The sequence below is a fragment of the Lissotriton helveticus genome, chromosome 2_1 (genome assembly GCF_964261635.1).
Source record: "Lissotriton helveticus chromosome 2_1, aLisHel1.1, whole genome shotgun sequence".
NCBI lineage: Eukaryota > Metazoa > Chordata > Amphibia > Caudata > Salamandridae > Lissotriton > Lissotriton helveticus.
The window spans coordinates 1972522079-1972546489 of NC_136059.1; the positions used below are offsets into that span (position 1 = coordinate 1972522079).

Genomic DNA, 24411 nt, shown 5'->3' on the forward strand with positions numbered 1-24411 from the left:
AGAGTTCTCTTCTAGTGTTGTCTCGGTCTGCTTCTTTTGCTGCTCCAACTGCAAAGTGTGTCCCCATTTAGCGTCTCATTCTGCTCATCTCATTTGATCTCCTCATGTAACGCTTCAGATTTACTCTCCACAGCTTGCTTTACGCCTCCTGTATTATCATCAAGAGTATTAATTGACTCCAATAATGTTTTTTTCACCTGTTGTAAAATGTCCCTCTTGACTGGGCATCTGCTTCTACCAGTCCTTCTGTCGTTTGTGCTTGGAGGATGACCGTGCCCTTCACCATCTTGGTCGCCAACAGGCTCTCAGCTGGGATGGCTATCAGGCAGTCAGCAGTAGATTCCACTAACGAATGATAGCCTGGTTGCTGCACTCAAGTCACGGCCCATGGCAAGCCACTGCCTCCCGCCTCATCAGACATCTGACCCCTGGGGTCCTAGATGACAACAAGGAAGTCCCTCTTGCCACCCCTCTGGAGGCATCACAGCTGCCTCTGGCTATTCCCTAGTCCCAAAATCCATACCACAAAGCCCCTGAGAGTGACTGCTAGCATCTCCAGTACAGAGTGAACTCTGTGCACCGGCACCATCTCCTACTTAACTCTGAAGGGTCCACTGCCATCCCCAGTACTGGCTAAAGGGGAAACAGGACTGCCACGACTGTGGAGGGGAAATCATTGCACTGAAGCAGGTGTGCACTAAAGCAGCACTGCGATCTACCCAGTCAAAGCTGCCTGGTGTCTGTGCCACTGCAGTCCTTCCTCTCACTTCACTGACTGATGCAATTATTCCTATTTAAGCTCAAGGACTACTGACTGGGGGCTGGATTCTAAAGCGGCAGTTACTGAGAGGCTGGTTGTGGATGAGGTGGAGTAAAGCTTCTCTTAAAAATCATTTATGTTTCTAACTCCTATATTCACCAACTCTGTTCTGAAGAACCACCACTGCTCCACTCATCCGCCTCCGGTATGGCTCCAGCAATCAAAGACGTTAGATCGGGCGGATAAGTGGGGCCTTTAAAGGATTCATATGTCTGCTCATGACACCAACTGTGACTGCTGTTACAGTCGTTATTCGCCTAACCTGGAATAAATGTAGAGCAGCCCGCCATATCTCTGCCTAGAAAAGTTCACATGCATTTCTGCTCATGTTGCAATCTAAATTACAGAGGATGGTCTATTGAGATTACGCTAATTAAGAACAGAAATGCAGTACTGGTTTCTGATATGTACATGTCCACTGATTTGCGATATGTACATATATCACACCCATCACCATGAAACCACCCACGCAGACTAACCTACCAACAATCAGTACTATACTTTAGAACATCCTATACATATATAAACTCAGCAACGATATGCCAGACATTGAGCTATCATATTGCTCGCAGTAGCACTTAATATCTACAGGCATGATCCCACATAACCACACAAAAAAGAATAAAGCTTCAACCAGCACCCAATAGCACTTGCAACCAAGGCATACCACGTGGAAACAGAAAAAAAAGCAACACCATGCCTGTACTATATCTAATGACCAGGCCAAGGCCATATAATTTGACTTAGAGCTGCTTACTCACTGGCTAATGTCCTACAGGAGACATTAGAAACACCAAATTCACACACCAGTAGTTTAGTGATCACGATATTGCTCGTTAACCAGAAACAAACTAGAACACAATACTCTGAACATATCACAGGAGGATTCAGGCTCCAGGGCGTTAGAGAAACCCTGAAATTCTGTGCCGAGGTACAGACAGACCGCTGTCAACAGTTAACGGCAGACAGTTCGCTATACATAACATTGATATCATAGGAGCAAGGTGGGGGCTGCCTAGGACACAGAGAACCTATTCTTCCATATACTACCTGCTGACTGGTCAGTGTCTATCTACCTCTTACTACCCTGAACTGCTCACACAGTGTCTGTGTGAGCAGTTCAGGGTGGCAGGAAGTAGATGGAGAAAAAGAGGTCTTAAGTTCATACCTGACTATAGAGAGCAAGGAAGCAGTCTCAGATAAAAGTCGGAAACAATTGAGAGAGAATGTAGGTGAAAGAAGAAAAAGTGTGGCTCCTCTTTCCTTAACATGGATGTTAACATTTACAAATTTGCTTGAAAAGAAATACGCTGGTACCACAGTCGTTTAGGTTAAGAAAATGTGCAAAGTGGGAGCTGCCTAAGTATTATTTCATAATTTTATTAAGACTTGAGTTTTACATTATGCTTTATCAGAATTGTGGTTGTGTTATATTACCTACGTTTTGTTAGGCTGGGATGTAAATCTGCTAAATCAAAATAATAAACCTGAACACATAAATGGTATTCATCTATGACTTTCATGAAACACAAAGGATTACAAATCTGCTCTTCCTAGAATATTAGGCAAGTGTAGCAAATGAATTTGTACGGAGTACCAAGCAGAGTTTTATTGTCATGAACTAGCACTGTGGTGCGTTAAATACCTCGAACATGCATAAAACAAGGCACTGACAGAAAAAAAGTTACATTAGCCCATAATGTCCATAAGGGAATTACCATAAAATAGAGCGGTAAGTCGCAGGCAGTAAATAGAGCAAGACTTTGATCCTGGGGTTTGGCGTCCTACTGAGACCAAAGAAGAGCACACTAAGCTAATCGGGAGAAAATTTCAGAATCTGAAGAGGCCTGAGGTTTGGGTTCAGGTGGAGAAGTTGCATGAGCTCTGGGACTGTTTTAAATTCGCAAACAATCTTGATGTACAGTAAACTGTAGCTAAACCACTGTAGCTATTGCTAAACCAGGTAGCTCCTGATGGAGCTACCTGGTTTAGCTATAGGGGAGATGGGCCGTGGATTCCCTCCTTGGTCGTCACCTACCCAGTCGGTCTTTAGACAGACTTCCTTTTGTCTCTACGGTTGTCTCTTCCCTTATCCTCACTTTCCCTCCTCCCCTACGCCTCACTACTTTCTCTCCTCTCCTAATTGTATTGCTGATTGTTTGATATAATGCTTACTTGTTGATCTTTTTCTGGTATATTGTTGAACCACATTGTTGCACTTCCTTTCGTCTCTCCTGTCGACTCCTACTGCATCCTCCCTCTATTTATGTCTCTCCCTCCCTCCTCTCTCAATGTATTGAGACTGAACTATTTTGTCTGATGCCCGATGGAGCTACTTGGTTTAGCTATAGGGGAGATGGGCCGTGGATTCCCTCCTTGGTCGTCACCTACCCAGTTGGTCTTTAGGCAGACTTCTTTTCGTCTCTCCTTATTGTCTCTTCCCTAGCTCCTATCCTCTCTCCCCTGAATCTCTCCCCTTGCCTGCTACTCTGCCTACCCCCCTGTCCTTTGTGCCCTTTGACTAAGCACTACTTCTCCCCTTGTTGGGGAGAGATCCAATATTTATACTCTGGAGTCTCAGCGAACCCGCTGAGTAAGTCCACTGCGCCAAGAGAGCCACTCACACTTGTGGTATGGTATGGTATGGCACCCCTTGCCAAAGCACTCCCTCTCCCCTTTTTGGGGAAGGATCCAGTATGTAGGCCTTGGAGTCTGAGACCCCTCTGAGAGAGTTCACTGCGCAAAGGGAGCCTCTCGCAATTGAGATAGGGAAGGGATACCACTTCCCCTGGGATCATAGCTTACTGGACTTTGGACGTTACCTTGACTCGTCTACCGGTTTGTGTCCCCGTCACCCTTCCCCTCCTCTCCCTATGCTGTCTCTCTCACCCTCCCCTCCTCTTTCCCGCCTTCATTATCTGTCTACTTCCCCTTCTCCAACCCCCCCTCCCCTGAATCTCTCACCTTGCCTGCTTTTCCCCTTATATATTTGTGCTTATTGTTTATCTCGACCTTACAAGTAACTATGTTGCCATGCTCTAAGAACTGTGTAACCTTTGTAACGATGTAACCTGTAACTATGATCTGATGCTCATGTAAAGCGCTCTGATACCTCCGGGTCTAGCCAGCGCTATATAAAACTTTTTTAAATTATAAAAACAAAACAACAAAAAAAACTTGAAGTACTGCACTTTGCCATGCCTAAGTATGGGATTCTACACGAACTTCCATTTACAAGGGGTCTATCCTTTTGCAAATAGTTCCTACTTCATGTGCACACTGAGATGTTAAGAAAAGGAAGACTATCAAAGATGAATAGCCAATACATTTTGTGTATTCAGTATTGAGCCACTGAATGTCCATCCTTGGCACCTTAACTGCACACATGCATCCTACTACTGTAGCCATGAAGATTCTACAGAATGCATAAAGGCTGAAAAGGGACGGCCCAAGCAGAGCATACAAATCTTAGTGGCTCATCTTCTGCACCACCGTGGGTGTTCTTTTCACTGGTGTCCGGTCACAGAAGCTGCAATCAACTTCTGCCACAAGCTTACGGCAAAATTCACAGCACATGCAAAGGCAACAAGTAAATGACCTTCAGCAACACTGTTTCTGGTGAATACTCCACCTAACCACAGATTACTCCTCTTTACAATTCTCCAAGGCACAAGACTGACTTCAGAAACTATCCCGGCAACATCTCCCGGACACCAATAGGTGGAATCATTGAGCTATGTGGCAGCTTCATTCCACCTCTGCCCACATATAGGCACCACCCACACACGTCATCAAATTCCAAAGGCAACGTTCGTGCCCTCAACCGCAGAGAGACCAACAATTTGATAGTTAGACACTGTGACAAATGTAAAATGAGACCTTTTGACTTATAAGAAGTCTACTCCATAGAGCGGGGATGGGGGGTGAAAGAGGAATCTGTAGTGGGTATACCCACCTGCAAGAACATCACTGAGGGTACGACCGGACCGCAACTTGGGTCAGGCGTGGGTCTGGGACTTTAAACAGGACCAACACTGCTTCCTGTGCTCAGCGATGTACAGCTAAGCTTCATGCTTTCCAATAGTCTTATGGTGCATCAGGAAGTACCTGTTGCAAGATTTCAAGTCATGCTTGAAGTCTATGCAGCAATAGCAGGAATCTTGAGAGTTTTGTGACTGATATCTGTTTTCCGCAGGTACAACACAGTTTAAAACTTGTAGTTTTTGGAGGGGACAATTCCCTATTTACACTGTCTAAAATATTTTGTAAAGTGTTGAACAGTCATTAAAAGCTCAGGAAAGGAGAACCGAATGTGCATCAAAGAGCACAGAAAGGAAGGAATTGATGCCAGTGTTCATGGGTAGTACAAAAACAATTGGTCCCAAAGGGGATTATTTTAACAAATAACAGTATCCAAAAAATAGAAAACAGACACTCAGAAAATTGCAGAACTTATTGGATTTTATCATACGGTTGATCATAAATATATTTTACTTCTGCAGACGTTTATCATACATTTGATAAAAGATCTATTTTACTTTATAATACGTTTCTCAAAAGTGAATAAGAACGTGATTGAAGGGAGTGTTTGTGAAGGACATTAAGTAAAGGACAAAGATTATACATACAACAAATACAAATTCACATGTGGAAGGCCTATCTGAAGCGATCTTATAATACCGATTCTAAAGCATATCCTTTAGCAATTTTTATGTCATTGACAAAGTGATATAAAAATCATAATCCCGGTATAGGTAGTAGATATGTGTCGACGTTTCAACCCCAGCAAAAGGTAGGTCAATTAACTCCTTCATAGAGGGGTCTTCATCAGGCCAGGGTGAAAAGCAACCTATAGAGCACCAGTCAAAAACTGGTGATGGGCCTCGTGTACAGTGCCAGCCGGTTCCTGAGGGCCAATAATTCAGTATAGCCACAATCACAGTACACATGGTTCCAGAAGTAGCACATGCTGTATCTGATGCTGGCGGGTATCCAAATCACCCGTAATCCATTATGGTGAAACAGTCAGAATCAATCAGGTCATATGTCCAGAGGGTCACCTATCAAAAAAGGCGGGGGTCCAAGAATAGAGATTAATTCCAATGCCGTATTTGTCAAAATGCCGAATGAATTGGTTCTGTATTGGGGTGACCTTCTGGACATATGATCTGGTGGGCCAGATCATAAGTCCAGAAGGTCACCCCGCTACAGACCATGTACACGAGGCCCATCACCAGTTTTTGACTGGTGCTCTATAGGTTGCTCTTCACCCTGTCCTGATGAAGACCCCCTAATAAGGAGTTAATTGCTACCTTTTACTTAGGGTCGAAACGTCAACACATATCTACTGCATATACTGAGAATACAATTTATTATCCCTTTGTCAATGACATAAAAATTGCTAAAGGATATCCTTTAAAATCAGTATTATAAGACGGCTTTGGATAGGCCTTCTACATATGAATTTGTAAATATTGACTATGTATAATCTGTGTCCTTTACTTGATCTCCTTCACAAGCACTCCCTTCAATCACTTTTTTATTCACTTTTGAGCAACTAATTATATATTATATATTTATGATCAAACGTATGATTAAATCCAATAAGTTCTGCAATTTTTTCAGTGTCTGCTTTCTATGTTTTGGATGCTGTTATTTGTTAAAATAATCCCCTTTGGGACCAATTGTGTTTGTACTACTACATACCCAGGTCCTGAGGGGTTTGTCCAGGTTTCCCCATTGTTTAGTAATAGTGCTCATGGGTGGTGCCTACTTGCGTGCCCGCATTGACTCCTCCGGGGGTGTGGAAAGGCTGTTGAGGATTCTGATGGTGCCACCTACCAGCGCATGGGTGATTCACAGGAAAAGTTTCCAGACCCCGTCTAGCAAATTAAGAATTAAAAAGGTGAGGAATCTGTGGTTAGGAGCATCCATCACAAAAGATGATTTAGTGTTTGCTGTGTTCACAATTTCATTGCTGTAGTGCACGCCAACAATTTTTTTTTTTTTTGCCAATCACAAAAAATATGAGTCATTATTTATGGGGTTCTGATTTTCAAAGGAAAAAAAAGACAGAAAGAAAGATAACACTTTACGAGGTGATCTTACAAAATCAAACATTGTAAAGGACAATGGAGAACAGATACTGTCACATAATGAAAATCATATGAATTTATTTATATTGGAAAATACTTTAAAAAAAGAATATTGAGAGTTAACGAGAAGTAGAATGAATGACCAAACTAGCTGATAGGTAAGAGAATAGAGAATCCACAAAAGGGAAGCAAATTAAGGGCAAATGTAGGAGGAGACAGCGAGTTGGATGACTAATGCATTACAGAGTTTACTTTCATTTCTGCATAGTGAACAAAATCAACCGAGCTAATGTGTACAAAGTAGAACTATTAAAACTAGTGACAGTAAGTAACATTCAAAAGCCACTAAATGGGTCACAATATTCAATGTATACCAATTACACAGAAATAAACTTGCAAAGAGATACTATGTGAAGATGAAAATAAATGTAGTCAATGGCAGAAATGTTTGTTTGGCTGTTTGTTTTCAATGTTCATGCTTTATGAAACCCAGACCTTCATAAAAAGTGCCCCTACCTCATGGGCGCGTGCCCCCAGGCTCCATGCTTGTCTGTGAGAATGTTGATGATCTTCTGGACCAACTGGGTGGCAGTCACATGGTCCCGATACTTGGCCGCTCTTATTAAATGGTCGCACATCTTTTCATCCTCTCGTTTCTCCGCCGAATACTGTGCACAAAGAGACTGTCAGAGAAGACAAACTGTTAGGGAATGCTGCATGGTTGGTATTATCTCACAGATAAGTTGATCTACGGTGCAAAGAGATGGAATAGTCCAGGGGGAATGCTTTCTCACACAAGCAAGTTTGTAACATTACATCTCGCACAGACGCAACAACGAGAACTTTGCTTAGAACCATTTGTTCATCTTTCTATTAAAAAACATGCATATTACTTTCTTTGTAGTGACCTTATTTTTTTACAATTTGTAGCAAAGGCGTTTTTTATTACAGTAAAAAAATAAATTATGAGGTGATGAAGCACAAGCCACGAGATTGGTACGCAAGATTACGATGAGTCTTCAAGACTTTGAACGTTAAGGAGGGACAACCAGAGATTTCGTCTAAAATCTATATTTTTTAGGTACAGCTTACAGGGCACTATGGGGAGTTTAGGCCCTCTGAGATGAATTAAATAGGAGTCTCAATAGGTCTACTCCAGCAATCTGGTCGCAGCTTGCTGGGCCAAGATTGAAGAGCGAGCAATAACTTCTTACATATAAATCTATATATCTATTCTAATTTAAATTTCTAGATATCTCCATATGTGAAATAACACAGATGAAGCTTCTTATATTTATTGTTATGTTCTTGAGTATGAGCTGGACTATCTTCCCAAACCACTAGGGCCTAAAGCAGATATGTACAACAGGAAATATGATATAACAGCACTGGACGTCTGTGGTATGAATGCACACACTATTTCTTCAAACAAGCAACTTAGCAGTAGTGTGGGTGATAGCCAGGATCATGAGAACCAATTTAAGGTTTCGCAGGTAATGGAGTTCAGTCTGTGTTCAATGACAACAATTTTTTACAATTTTATCACAGACCAAATACAGATAGCAGTTCTTGTTTTCTATTCCAATTGAGAATTCTCAATTTATGGAAATCTTATCACTCTGTAGGGCAAACGTGCCGTTCTGCTCCTTATTTACGCCTTCTGGTAAAATCAGTACATCTTTCTGCTCAGGTAACCAGTGTCATGAGCCCCTGGTGGATGCTAGACATGATTTCCATGCTGCTCTGCACACTTGTTCTAGATGCTGCTGGACTGTATGGATCCATACAAGTGAAACTCCTTTCACTGAAGACAATTGCCATACTTATGAGCGGGCACAGGACATACAGCGACTAACAAATGGTGGCAGCTGATCTCTAGTCAATGGAAGAGGCCTCCTTACCTAAAACACGAGGAAGGGACCCTGCCTGCTGGTTCTCAATAATAGAATCTGCGTAACCTGTCATAACTGGTCGCCTCATTCGCTAGGTGTGACGGGTGTGAGCAGCGCATGGATACATGAAGGGTGGCGTATTCTAGTAAGGGGGGCCATGCAGCATTTATGTAGCCATAGTGTTGTAGGGTGCTTCCTGTCAACACAAAGTGAGCTAACTCCAATTTCTAGAATGCCACCCAAGAAATGCTCTCTCCACTTCCCCCTCAACTTCCTTGTATCAATCTATGTCAGCTAGTTGCTGTGTGCCTGGTTTGAAATCAAATGCCCTTCAATGAGGTAGGAAGGATTATTTGTGTTCAGCATACCTGGATCAAATTAGTTCCAGCACGTCAGCTGTATCATTAGAGGGTGCATGATGAACACAGAACTGAAGCCAGCAACATGGCCAGTGCAAAACACCTCTACACAGGGAATGTGGTGCCTGTTCATCTTCCTCGTGTTGTATGTCAAGCTTGAAGAGGAGTCCCGTAACAGCCCCTAAACAGTGGATGGCTTCCTGGGTCATATAAACAAATTCGATGTTCACTTTAAGCCAACTAACATCACCATGGGAAGCAGTGTGATGGTGCATCTTTTAGGAAGCTGGCTTCCATGGAGCTGATCAACACCCAATGTAAGATGCACTTGGTACTTACTGGATCGCCCAAATGTTTATGTGCAAATCTGAATTTAAATAGTCACCTAGTTTGGTCCAAAAGCCAACGTTGCAGCTAATGAGGAAGATATGCAAGCTCACTTTTAACTTTAAATAGCCTGCCCACCAGTACAGAGGAAAACAAAGCTTGGCTATCTTCTCTTAAGGAGAAGGAATCATAATCCAGGACGGATCCCCTTTGTCTGCATCACCCCTTTTCCTATGTTGGTGTGGAAGCCCTGCTGGCAGTTGATCCAGCTGCCTATTTTCCAGAACACCAACATGCCAGCAAGCAGAAGGCTAACTGATTAAGACTACCGAACAGAACTATCTGATTTTCCGTACCAACCACATTCAACACTTGGGTTACTTCTTGGCAAGACAACTGTCAGACACTGGGGCAAATTCTCCCACCACTGTGAGAAACCAGCTCTTATTCAGGTAGTTTCTCCCTGACAAACTCGTCTAAATCCTTAGTACTGCAAAATTGAGACGGGTGTGTTAAGGATCATTAACACCAGCACAACATCAGAAGAAAAAACATTTGGTAATGCCCCCAGACCAATTTAGTAAATTAAAAAATCTATTATGTTTAAATCAAGACCAAAATATCAAAAATGTAATCAGTCACTTCCAAGATATAGCATTTCAAAGTAACACTTCTAGTCCACACCTCTCTGTTTAACAGGGCCAGCCAATGAACGTTTCTGCACATTACTTCTTCCCACTCCAGCAGCACAACATGACTCCCAGCTCTAGATTGCCCCTTGTCTTCAGTCAGGTCAGACGGGCAGGATAAGAGTCGATCACCTTGTGTAAGCAGACACAATTCACAGTTTCCAAACTTAAGGGTTCCTTTAGTGGTGTCTCTGGCTTGTGTCTCCATGGGGGACAGAGACTTTGCTGGTCCTTCCGAGGCTGCCTAACACCGAAGATGGGGCCCATGCATCTCAGTTGCAATTCCTATCCTTGGTGCAGCCACTAAAGTGCTAGTCTTCCACTGGAGAATTCATGTTCTATATACCAAATCAGAATGAGTCTATGTTGGCTTCGTCTATGTTGGCAAACGGTACATATAAGGTTTCACCGATTTGCTTGGTTACACAATTCGATACAAAAAGTATAGCAAATGTTCTAGAACTCTAGATGCTCTAATAATTTGCACAGGAATCTAAACAGGGGCTGATTAGAGGCTAACATACATGTTAGTTTTAACTTAGAATAGAGTACCTCTTCTCCAGTGTAAGCCATAAATACCAACAAAAAAAAGGTTGGCTCCAAAGAGTTCACTGAATTCTTTTTCTATGGAATCCACACTGCAGCCGCATTAACCATCAGGGGACAACTTTTCATTTATGACATTTTCATAGGAACACTGAAGTGTAGCTTCGATAGTGTCAAACCTGTTCAGAATATCTGCCACCATACACATTTTTGTTTCTTTGGAATGTTGATCATAACTACAGCTCGACTGGTCCTCATACCAGTGACCCAAATCCTTAAATCCTTTCTAACTACTGTCCTATTTATTTGCTTCCTATGTAGAAAAAGACCTGAAACTTGTTAAGTCTCTGTTTGCTTTCTGTATGAGAGAAATTTCTGATTGGACGACCAAAAACTGCCAAATAAACAGTGAGAAAACAGAATGTACTATTTGCAAAGCTCAAGAACTCTGGTCAGCGAACTGGTGGCCCAGAAAATGTGGCTGGCCCCAATTACAAAACAGGTTGTACAAAACCTGTGTGTTCAGCTTGACCACACCCTTACATATGAAACATCAAGTTAGCACTACCTGTAGCATCTGCTTTGCCACTATGTGTCTTTTAAAAAAAAAGTCTTCCCTTGGCTTCCTTTGACTTGTAGAAAGACACTGGTCTAGGCTCTAATCACGAGTTGCCTTGATTACAGCAACACTTTGTTCGTGGCACCCAACAACACCCTGTTGTCCAAATTGCAGGTAGTGCAGAACACCATGGCACGCCTGATATGCAACCTCCCCTCTTGGTCTTCCTCTGCACCCGTTTTAAAAGCCCTACATCGGTTGCCCATCAGGAAAGGTGTCATTTTCAAGCTTTGTTGTTTGACCCATAAAGCTCTCAGGCATGCACTCCCTATCTATCTTCACTTCAGACTCTCCCATTATCAACCCCGCAGGTTCGAGTCTTGGCATGGATTCAACCTCCTGTGACTCTTGCCAAATAACAATCTCCCTGTGCATACCAAAAACGAATGCGTCCTTGAGTAATGTAACTGGTGCTCGTGCAAAGCACCCCAATAGCTTTGGGTCGAGTTCATGCTATATAAAACGGCAAAAAAAAACATAAGCACGTTATTGAGGACACAACCCTACGCCTCACACCCATCAACACTTTCCAAATACACTTTTCCCTAGTTTTCCTTACGTAGCTTACTTATGACTGTAATCAACAACACAGGAAACTTTATTGGGGCATTTTCCTTTCACACAGAGGATCTATCCACGATGTTAGATGCCACTAAGTGATCTTTGAATGTAGAATACAGTGTTTCGACTTACCCACGAGACACTCTTTGCAAAGTGGCACATATACGGTTTCAACGATTTGCTTCTCTCCAAGATACTCACAGTTACAACTCTTCAATTTAGAGCATTCAATCATTACAGGTCACTATCTGCTCAGTGCATTTCTGTGTGGTATGTGTTTAGTGCAAACCTCTCTGAATGGCAGTGTAGCACTGTAAACAATCAAAGGCAATGATACAGTCAACGTTTGATAGTAAAGAGAGCTGGGGTTTGAGAGCTGAAATGGAATGTTACAATGAATGCAGGATCACAACTCATATTAAAAAATCTGCCATATGTAACAAAGTTAACAGATTAAATAGAAGGTGTAGAATTTGAATTTCAATTGTGGAATCCTGACACTGGGTATTGGAGTCAACACCCGAGAGGATCCATCTCAAATAAACAAAAAAAAATATATATACACACATATATACACATATATATACACATATATATACACACATATATACATATATATACACACATATATACATATATATACACACATATATACACACATATATACATATATATATACATATATATATACACACATATATACATATATATACACATATATACATATACACACATATATACATATATATACACATATATACACATATATACGTATATATACACATATATACATATATATACACATATATACATATATATACACATATATACATATATATATATATATACACATATATATATATATATACACACATATATACACTTATATATACACATATATACACATATATATATACAGATATATACACACACATATATACACATATATACACACATATATATACATATATACACACATATATACACACACATTTATCTGCAATATTAAAAAGTTATGAAAAGGTATTATTGAAAAAAAATATTTCAAATCGCATGTATTTAAAATGTTTAGGCAATGAGTAAGCAAAAAATATATATATATGGGCAAAGCATTGCAGGAGATGGCCAGGCTATTACTGGGGTTTAGCATGGTACACAAATTCAGTCTGCCTCTGCAGAGGACATTGTACGCCAATTAGAAATTGCCAGTGCTTAACAGTTAACTCCTATCTCAAACCAATGTATAAAACAACGAAAAGAGTAATAAGCAGTAAAGAGAAGGCGGAGGGCTCCATGGGATCACACGCGGCTGGTGGACTGTACCAGCAAATGGGGACTGTATGGTTTTATTAAAAATGTTATTTAGTGACTGCATAGTGACGGTTGGACAAGGGCATGGCTGGGACGCCACTGTTCGTGAGTTGGCTTCCTCAGAATGAAAGCACGCCGAACACACTAGCTGCCCCAAGCCTTTCCAAAGCCCTAAAGCCACGAGTGTCTGTGTGACCGGAGGGGGCGCATATAGCGAATTGAGCAGAGCCGCCCTAAGCCCCTCGGAAGACAAAGTTAGCCAGAGTTATTGGGGGTGACAAAACTCATTGGATATTAATCAGTTCGGATTGATGACTCTTTTCTTCTTATGATCCTTGCAGCACACTTCACCTTGCAGCACACTTCAGTGACAAAATAACTCAGCAGCCATCGTGGAAGGCCAATGGAAGGGAGCGCTGGTTACCTGCTGCTACAACTCAGTTAAACAACCCAATGCTTTCAGCCCCAGTCCTATAGCCCAATAGCCTCTTAAGTGCTTATGAATCGTGAACAGCAGAGGCCAGGCAGCAGAGGTGAGGCGACGAGGAGTAGAGAAGACAAGGCTGAAGCGAGGAGAGGAAACAGTGGATCGCTTGTCCCTTATTTGGAATTTCCTGTTTAGTCCTGTTTCTTCTGCTTGGCTCATCTGCGGGTCTTTCATTTGTAGCTTTGAATTGACCTGTAAGAAATCAAGTCATAGCTGAGGGAGAATTGGTTTACGTGTGTAGTATTTTAGGTACTGTCACAATTGTAGGTTGAGCCCGCGTCCCACAGAGGTGATCTGACTAGGCTCAGACGCAGCTTGTGGTCTCCGGTGTGCTCTCTCTCCGTAACCCTCCTTTCTCTCTCCTACAAGCTCTAAGCATCCTGGAGGGTGAGAGGAGGCGTAGAGTAGCTCGTGACTGGGTGTGAGCAATACATAATATACATAACAAACACACTACTTGTACAGAGTCATGACTACGTCTCGTTAGGACAGCCCAAGTAGTGCACCATGGATGTGTTGAGCCGCAAGTCTCAGGAGAGTTGTAATAATTGAGTCCACTGAATATATCGTAGAAATGCTGAGCTCATCATGAGCTGCGTCATTGGGCATTATGATGGGAAGAAAACTAAATTCAGGTAGAGTGATATTTTCAAGGCACTGCAAAAAACGAAATCGAACCCCCTAAAGGAATAAAGCCCAAAATGTGGGATTTCTAAAAGGAAAAGCAACAATTCCTGCACCCTTCTTTAAATCAGCAGAGGAAATAACCAACGCTACTCGTAGGAAGGTGGGATCCTTCTAGCATGGCTACCCCCACATTTTTCCAGGTGTCATTGTGTTGTTTGACTAGTCTGATTGGGATCCTGTTAATCATTACCCGAGTCACAGTGCTTTCTCCCTAAAGTAGACTATGGTAAATACTTCTGTACATCCACAACTGGTTACTGGTGTACCCTTGTAAGTCCCTAGTATATGGTACTAAGGTACACCACAGGTCTCCCATGGGCTGCAGCATGTATTGTACCACCCATGAGAGACTACTCAAACTTTAACTACAGGCCTGCCATGGCAGCCGGTGTGAGTTGGTGCTTGCACCTCTCATGACAGATATACGTTTTATTATATCTGACGTCACTGCACTTAAAATCTATAAGTCACCAGTCTGGCAGGCCTTTCAGTCCTGAAGGCAGGGTGCTTTGTTATAAGTGTGAGAGTGTCCCTGAATGAGCAAGACACCCTTACAAACCCAGGAGTCGATTCTACAGGCCTTATAAGTGCGATCAGCCATTTTCATACATATGGTGGACATCAGCCATTACGAGATGTCCAACTGTATAGTGGCTTCAACGAACCCGGTCATGTTTGGTAACAAACATGTTGGGATCCTACCCTAGCACAGATTCCAGTGTTGGAAGTATGATACCATGTAGTAGGGGCTCCCTTGGGGTACCCCCCTGTACTCCCAGTTACAGCCTTTCAGGGTCTGACAGCAAGCTAATGCTGCTGCCGAAAAGAGACACAATTCTGTCCTCCTGCTGTTGAGCTAAGCTTGAGCAGGGGAAGGTAGAACAATAAGATTCCTGTCGCAGGGATGTTTGACCACCTACCCAGACAGGACTTAGTGTATTGGACTGGGGCGCTTGCCAGCGATACCAGATTGCTTTGAAGGGCACATTTGGTGCCCTCCTTGCATATTCCAAATTAAATCAGCTCAGGGAGCCCTCTGCTCCAGCTCGAGTGCAAAACTGGACATAGGAGTATCCTCCCCTGCGTCCAACCCCTCCTCTGGGAGGGATCCCTGAGTCATCCTAACCTCTTTCCTAGGGTATTGAAGGGCTTAACTGTGGGTGGGTCCTCAGATTCATCATGGGACAAGACTCCAGCCTGAAACCATGTCACTCTTCGGTTAGTTTGGACACTTGGACTTCGCCTGGAACCGAGACTGTATTAAGTAAGACTCCTGCTGCTCCTGGGCTCGTTGTTCTGCAAGTCTTCTTCGTCCTCCGTGTCTGTGCTTCTTCCAGGATCAGAACAGTGGGCATCAAGGACACCCAAAGTAATCTCCCTTGGAGTGAAGGAGTCACTCCCCTGCATCTGCAGGCACCACAACAAAGCTGACCAGTCTGCTGCTCCTGACGTCCCACAGACTTCGAAAGGCTCAGAAACACAGGTGGTGGTTCTGCAACTCCCTTGAGGCCTGACTTGTCTTCTCTGCAATTTTGAGGACAGAATCCCTCGTCAGATCCGCTCGGACCAAACCCCAGTGCACGGCGTCAACTTGCCATTGCCAAGGATTGTTGGCTGTGCACTCCAGAGGTCTACGGACTACAAGAAGCTCCAGCTTGCAGCATCTCTTCCAGTCAAGTGCAGCGTCTTCACTGCAAACTCTTCATCGTATGCCTTCCTTCTTGGTGAGCTGCTCGAGGTCCTATTGTGACACATGTGCCTTTGTCCTGTCTTCTCCTGCTCCAGTCTGTTACCCTGCTTGCTTGGGCCTTCTACTGACTCTCCTGCTTGTGGCGAGTCCTTTGGATCTTGCTGGTCCCAACATTGCTCCTTCTTCGCTTTCCATGCCTGTTGCAGCTGCCAAGGCTTGTTGGTGCTCCCACCGGTCACTGACCTCCTGGTTCTCGACTTCCGACGTGGGACAGCTCGTGCATGGCTCCTGGTCTTCCTCAGCATTGCCTGGTCCTCATAGCTGCAGCGACAAGGTCACCGTCAACTCACTTGAACTGTCCAACACTGTTGGGCATTGCTCTTCCATGCCTCCTGGTCACCTCTGAGTTACTTAGACTGTCCCCTCTGATTGCAGGTTCTCCACTTCAAGAATACACCCTTGGATTCCACCATACTCTTGCACAGTCTTCTCCAGCGGCATCTTTCCCAAAGTCCTCCATTGTGGTCTACAGCGGTTTCCAACTTCACTTTGTACCTATGCACCCGGCTTCCCTGGTGCAGGTATCCTGGTTCCTGGAGTTTCTACGTGTGGGGTGATTCTCCAATCTTATGTATTCCACTGGGATTCTTCAGGGTCCACTGGGAAGGGCCCTTTTCTACTTAAAAAAAGCAACCGCAACGTCCCCATTGACTTGTATTGGACATGCTGCTGTGTTTCCACTCTGCACACAGCCTCCGTGGGGTTCCTGGGACTTACCTTGGGTGGTTCCTTGTGTCCTCAACTCCTCTGAGTCTCCTGGTCAAGTCCTGACTGCAGTCGCAGCTCGCATTCCTCCTTTTTAGTATATTGTTTGGTCTCCCCTGGAGACCACTGTATTGTGTGCTTACTTACCTGTTACAAATGAAGTATTGTTGTGTATTTGTGTTTACACCTCCGGGTAGGAGATATACCAATGAGTTAGTGAGTGTTGTGTAATAAATAGACATTTTATATATATATATACACACTGTGTGGTTCTTTTTTTTAACCTACACTACGTGATTAGATCTTGTAAAACAAGCTGATTAACACTCCTTCAAAATAACCTTGATGGCTTCTCTCCACAGCTACCAATTGGAAAGCTTTCTATGGTGGCCTAAGACCTATAGAATCACCATAAGGCTTGTCTGGATTAGTGCAAGGTGCCCCACTTAAGTGTGCACCATATACTAAGCCAGCCTCCTACACTAATCTTGTGAGTGACTCAGTTAAACCAAAGGAGGAAGGTTCCTTAATTCCTCCCCCTCTATAAGGATCACATAGGGGGAGAATTTCTTTATATTCCCACACAAATAATGAAGATAACCTAGGTCTCATTGGATCACATACGCAAAAAAATATTATGGCTACGTTATGTGGGGAGGTCCAACAGGCAAGTCAGGAGCCTCCTGCCGTGAAGGGGACTTTTATAATGGAGCATACAGAGCAGGATATTTCCCTTTAAAATCTGTATTCCCCATCCACAACATAGACTCAGTCTGAAATAGTGGTACCAATGACTCAAAGAAAGTCAATGGACTTATTTGATAGTACTTCCAGTAAAAATGTAACCACAATGCCAAACGTATTGGTGCCCGTCGAGTAATTGCTACAGGTTCACCTTTCGATAGACTACGTTTGCCATTCTAAAACACTACAATGTTTGGAACAATTGGATAAATTGTCATGACTTTATTGGAAAAATCGACAGACATCTCTGATCACATCTTGGATATTTTTACGGTAATACTCAAAGAACCTCAGCTGAAATCAAATGGTCAATCGATTACAAAAAGGGTTAAGGATACCAGCAACTGCACAAGGGAAATTCGTATTCAAGCAGGCCATCCTCGTATTAAGAAATTAATTAACTCGATAATGCGTGATTTAGTGGAGGAATTAACTTCATCGGCAGATCTCTTCAAGGAAAAGGAGATGTTTAATGTGCAGAAATCTGCTAATAAAGATATAGATAATAATACTTCTTCCATCGTTCCATCTTTAAGTAGTGACATTTTTCCAATCTTCAAAAAAACAGAGCAAAAAGGTAAAATCAATGGCTAAATCAGTTCAGTACGAAATCTTTATCCGGTTACAAAAGTGACCATAAAAGTGCATACATAAAAATAAATATTTAAAAACATTCATACACGGAGTAATAGCATTCCATGGTTATAAAATCGGTGGGATCGCTATATCATTCTTCAGCTAAGCCTAAAAAGCATTCATTGAGTTCTGAGCCGGCACAGCAATTTTCAGAAACAGTCCGAGAGGAAGGATACTTTCCTCATTATTCAACTAGAGCAGAGTGTTGTAAGCTTCTCTAAAGTCTGTAATGCATTTTCTCAATTAATGGTAATAAAATATTTTTAGTGTACAATGAAAAAAAGTAACAAAGCAGTAAAAAATGAAGCATTGATTAACCTGAACTCCCATTGCACGGACAGGGGAGAGAGTCTAAATTAGCTTGAAAACCTAGTGGGAAGCTTAACAGGTAATTAACCGTGCCTTCCCTAAAATGGAACAAACTGCGATCCCAATGCCCCATCTGACTTGTGAAAATACCTTTGAATTCAGACATGCCTGTCGGAAGGGGGGGCTCATATTCAAATAAGCTGTCACTCTTGGCTTGCCAGACTCCATCTTCAGTCTCTCTGCATGCGTTTGACCAACTGTCCTCGGTAATCGTAGTATGAACCTCAATTGCAGCAGAAAAACAGTTGACCGGCTCCGATAAAACATTACCTCCGACATACTTGACTTGAAACGGAGAATGTTATCCAAGGAATCCCAAAAATGATTCCACAAGTAGATTATTCCACAAGTTATTCCTCAGAGCCAACAGCAGACAACTGGAGAATGTGACAGCCCAACGAAGTTCACAGAACGCATGTAACCCACACGCGGTTGGCAAAACAAACAAGGATGAACAGAGTGATCCCAGCCGCCAGCCACAAGACGGCGGCACGCTGCGTACATCGCGCCAGAGGGTTAACAGCGCGTTGGTGCACGCAGCGTCCAGAAGCATAAACACACTACGAACAGCAAGGACATCAGAGGGCTCCATGGTGACATAGCAGGACAATCAAATGGAAGTAAGGCTGCGTGCGGTGTCCAATAAACACTGAGTGCGTGCTTTGGAAAGCTCGAGCCATGATTTTAAATCCAAATGCTGCCCCCAACCGCCAATAGTCCAGGGGATGCCAGCAATAAATAAAAATAAAATAGACTCACCCCCAAAAGACCTCTGCAACACAGGAAAGAAACAAGGGCATAATTCCCAAAGCTAAATAGTATCACAAATTGATTGCAAGCAACGTGACTGGGTTTTCAAACCTTCACTGTGCAATCGTATGAAACATTGTGCGTGTAAAACTTCTTCTCCCATATTAAGCAAGCGATACTCCGTAGTTGTGCTTCCTTTCATACTCGTATCCCAGGCAACTTAATATGAATCCTAGATTCACTTCTGTGGATTAGCAGTATGGTTCACCTCCAAAGATCCTGAGGAACAACATAGACACTGCACAGCCATAACTAGGACGTCCTCGCATAGAAACTCTGTTAACCCCTTCCATGCTGATGACGGCCCCCGTCCGTCATGCATAACTGTGGGCGTGTGCTGATGACGGCTGGGGGCCGTCATGATCCCGCCCACTCTTTAAAACGGCTGCACAACGCAAAAATTTGCCGCGCATGCAAGGGGTTAAATAATCCCTATGTGCAGTCACACGTCTCAGTGCAGAATAACCTCTTGATCCAAAGCATCCTCAAGACATGGCATGGGCACCTCAATTGAATGCATTAAGAATGCTTTAGTGAACTTGAACTGTAGTAGAACTACTCCTCCAACTCATTGAACCTTCTATAGGAATCGCTGTGGCTGGAACACCAAATGTGGCTGTAGTGACTACTCCTCCAACTCACAGTTCCTTAAGCATTGGAGTATTTCCCTGCTGTAGTGTCAGCTGGCAAGGACATTGGTGGATGGGGCCGTCCGTTGGCAAGGACAGTGGTGGGGTTGGCTTGCTTGGAACTCCATAACACTTCATGTAGTTGCTTTTTTTTCTTGTAGTTTCGCTGGTTACTCTAGATTCTTTGTAGTATCTTGGTTTCTGTAAAATCCATAAGTACGCTAGGGTTCTGGTCCGCTCGTCGCCAAAATAAATGTTGTACCCTGCACATAGAGACACTGGTAGCCATGTTGTATATTTCAAGTCTTCTTATTGGTTCCAGTTCAGGGTAGTATCAATCATAGTCCAGCCAGCTCTAGTCAGGTACTAGCCATGTACCAGCTCCTACATCTCCTACACCAGCAGCAGCCTGCCTAGCTGCTCAGCCCATCTCCAACTATCACCACTCATCCACACAGACACCCAGGCATTCCATTCATCAGTCACATCAACATTCCATTACCATCTCTCACTCAGGCTGAGCAGCTAGGAGGACCAAGGCTGATTACATATAGAACAAGTTACTTACCTTCGGTAACGATATATCTGTAAGAAACAGTAGTTAGTATTAGATTCCTCACCTTAGAATATCCCCAGGCGTCAGTCTGGATCCGGAAACTTTTGCGTAGCAGTACCCCTGCGCGTCGGTAGGCGTCGTCTGCAGGCGTCCCCTGCGGCTCCGCGTCGTCGGCGTCGTGCGCCGTGATGACGTCGCTGGAGTATATAGACGCCGCCTCCGCGCGCTGACGTCAGTTCTTTGCACACAGCTTTTCCGCGCCAGAACACGCAGAGCCATGTGAGAACCAACACTGGTGCCATTTGAAAACTAGGGCCCTGAAAGGGATGTCCTTAACCCTAGGTATCAGTTCGCAGAACGGGGAGGATGGGAGGGGCGGTAAGGAATCTAATACTAACTACTGTTTCTTACAGATATATCGTTACCGAAGGTAAGTAACTTGTTCATCTGAAAGAAACAGGTTAGTATTAGATTCCTCACCTTAGAATAGATACCCCAGCAATACCAACCCCGGTGGTGGGTCTGCGAACCAATACAACCTACACCAGAAAGTCCTGGAGGACCGAACGGCCAAAGAAGCCATCCCTCCGGACTTGACTGTCCAGGCAGTAGTGCCTCGCAAAGGTGTGCAGCGAGGCCCACGTGGCCGCCTGGCAAATGTCCTGCAAGGGGACTCCCCGGCCCAGGGCAGTAGTAGCCGCCGTGGCCCGAGTGGAATGGGCCCTCAGCCCAACAGGAGGCTCCTTCCGAGCCAAAGAGTAGCATGCTTTGATGCACAGGACGACCCACCGAGAGATGGTCCGTTTCTGTACCGCCCTTCCCTTCTTCTCACCCACGTAGCCAACAAACAGTTGGTCATCCACCCGGAACTGGCGTGTGCGATCCATATAGAATGAAAGCGCACGTTTTGGGTCCAGACGATGGAGCCGCTCTTCATCCTTTGAAGGATGCGGAGGCGGGAAGAAGGAGGGCAAGGTGATGGACTGCCCAATGTGAAAAGCAGAGACTACCTTGGGCAGGAAAGAAGGTCTAGTCCGAAGAACCACCTTATCAGGATGAACAGACAAGAAAGGAGGTTGAATAGAAAGAGCCTGGAGCTCACTCACTCTCCTGGCAGAGGTGATGGCTACCAGGAAGGCCGTCTTTAAGGTGAGAAGACGGAGAGGACAGGAATGAAGGGGCTCAAAGGGAGCGCACATCAGGAAAGTCAAAACCAAGTTCAAGTCCCACTGAGGCATCACGAACGGAGTTGGAGGATACATGTGCGTGATGCCCTTCAAGAATCTTAACACAATAGGGGACTTGAACAAAGATGGCTGATCAGGTAGCCTCAAGAAGGCGGAAAGGGCAGAAAGATAGCCCTTGATAGTGCCCAGAGCAGAGCCCTGCTGGGCAAGGGAAAGGAGGAAGAGGAGAACCTCAGACAGAGGGGCAGAAAGGGGATCCACAGCCTTTGCTGTGCACCATGCCACAAATCTGTTCCACCGGCAGGCGTATACCGACTTTGTGGAGGGACGCCTGGCTGCCAGAATGACATCACAGACTTCAGGAGGCAAGTCAAATGGCCTCAACTGTCGCCGCTCAATCTCCACGCATGGAGGTGGAGACTGGACAGGTTCGGGTGGAGGACCGTCCCCTGCTGCTGCGACAGAAGGTCCTCCTGAAGGGGCAGGCGGATCGAGGGACCGACTGTCATGCTGAGTAGCTCGGGATACCAGTACCTTCGAGCCCAGTCCGGAGCCACAAGGATAACTTGGGCCCGGTCGCGCCTGATCTTCTTCAGCACTCTGGGCAGAAGTGGTATAGGCGGAAAGGCGTACAACAGACCGCAACTCCACTCGCGCCGAAAGGCGTCGCCGAGCGAGTGCCGTCTTGGAAACTCCAACGCGCAGAACTGATGACATTGCGCGTTCTCTTCTGTGGCGAATAGATCTAACCAAGGCTCTCCCCATTGCTGAAAGAGGCCTCTCGCCACATCCGAGTTCAGACGCCATTCGTGATCCACCGAGCACCGACGGCTGAGTTCGTCCGCCCTGGCGTTCAGAGAACCTGCCAGGTGTTGAACCGTCAGAGTCACGCCCTGACGTTCCAGCCATTGCCAGAGGCGCAGAGCCTCCTGGCAAAGGGTCCACGACCCCACTCCGCCCTGCTTGTTGCAGTACCACATGGCGGTGGTGTTGTCCGTGAACACCTGCACCACACTCCCGTTGACAAAGGGGAGGAATGCCTTCAGTGCTAGGCGAATCGCCCGCAGCTCCAACATGTTGATATGGAGCCGGGATTCCGCCGGAGACCATAGGCCTCTGATCTCCGCCTCTCCCAAGTGGCCACCCCAGCCTTGGAGGGACGCGTCCGTCACAACCACGTGCTCCGGTTGGGGAAGGGAGAGGGATCTGCCCCTGACCCAATCGCGGTCCGTAAGCCACCACTGCAACTGTCTCGCAGTGCCCTCCGAGATCAGGACATGGTCGGATAGGTTGCCCTGATGCTGGGCCCACTGAAACTTCAGGTCCCACTGCAGAGCCCGCATCCGCCACCTGGCGTGATGCACCAGAAGGATGCAGGAGGCCATCAGCCCCAGAAGCCGCAGCGTCAACCTGACCGAAACCCGGGATAACGGCTGAAAGATGGGAATCAGAGCCTGAATATCCCGGACCCGCCGTTCCGGAGGATAAACCCGAAACTGCGCCGAGTCGAGAACCGCTCCGATGAAAAGGAGCTTTTGAGAGGGACACAGGTGTGATTTCGGCACACTGATGGAAAACCCCAGCTCGTGCAGGAGGTCTGCCGTCATCTGAAGGTGGTGGACGACTGTCTGGGGCGAGCCCGCCTTCAACAGCCAGTCGTCGAGGTAGGGGAAGACTGAAACCCCTAACCGGCGCAGATGAGCTGCGACCACCGCCATCACTTTCGTGAACACCCGTGGGGCGCTGGTAAGGCCGAATGGGAGCACGATAAACTGAAAGTGCCCGTGGCCTACCGTGAACCGCAAGTAACGCCGGTGGGCCGGCAGGACGGGGATGTGAAAATACGCATCCTGCAAGTCCAACGCTACCATCCAGTCTTGTGGGTCTAGAGCAGCCAAGACCTGAGCCAAAGTCAACATCTTGAACTTCTCCTTCCGGAGGAAGCCGTTGACGTTCCGTAGATCCAAGATAGGACGCAGGCCTCCCTTGTCCTTCTTGGGTACCAGAAAGTAGTGGGAGTAGCAACCACACCCTACTTCTGGCCCAGGAACGCGCTCGATGGCCCCCTTGGCCAAGAGGGCCGTAACTTCCTCCTGCAGAAGTGTCAAGTGGTCCCCCGACACACGGTGGTTCTGCGGTGGCATGGCTGGAGGAGTGGACTCGAAGGGGAGGGCATAGCCCCTTCGGACAAGCTGCAGCACCCACCTGTCCGATGTTATCGCGCGCCAGCGGGAGTGGTGATGGCGAACCCTGCCACCCACTGGTGTCACGTGAGCCCGAAAGCTCGGACTAGGAAGGCTTGGATGCAGCAGCGGAGGGGGGCGTGGACTGACCACGACGCTGGCCTCTACCGCCACCACGGCGGAAACCACGGGCGCCACCGCGCTGGGGAGCGCTCTGCGTCGCGTGGCTGGCAGCACGTGTGGGACCTCCCCTCCCTTGGCCACGAAAGGGCCGAAACGAACCCGTCTGCTGGCGCTGGGTCGAGAGACCCAAGGACTTGGCCGTGACCCTGGAGTCCTTGAAGCGCTCCAGCGCGTGGTCCGCTTTGTCACCAAACAGGCGACTGCCATCAAATGGCATGTCCATGAGCGTATTTTGGACGTCTGGCGAGAAGTTGGCAGATCTCAGC

General features: G+C 45.4%; 1 protein-coding gene across 2 annotated transcripts in view; it reads right to left on the reverse strand.

Annotated features, from left to right (window-relative positions):
• The window catches only part of LRBA (LPS responsive beige-like anchor protein), a 2244423-nt gene that overhangs the window by 1140870 nt on the left and 1079142 nt on the right, over positions 1-24411 (reverse strand). For both annotated transcript variants that reach the window (XM_078676915.1, XM_078676916.1), the window contains exon 37: positions 7432-7598. In XM_078676915.1, the coding sequence (XP_078533041.1) occupies positions 7432-7598 (167 nt within the window). The remainder of the gene's footprint in view (positions 1-7431; positions 7599-24411) is intronic.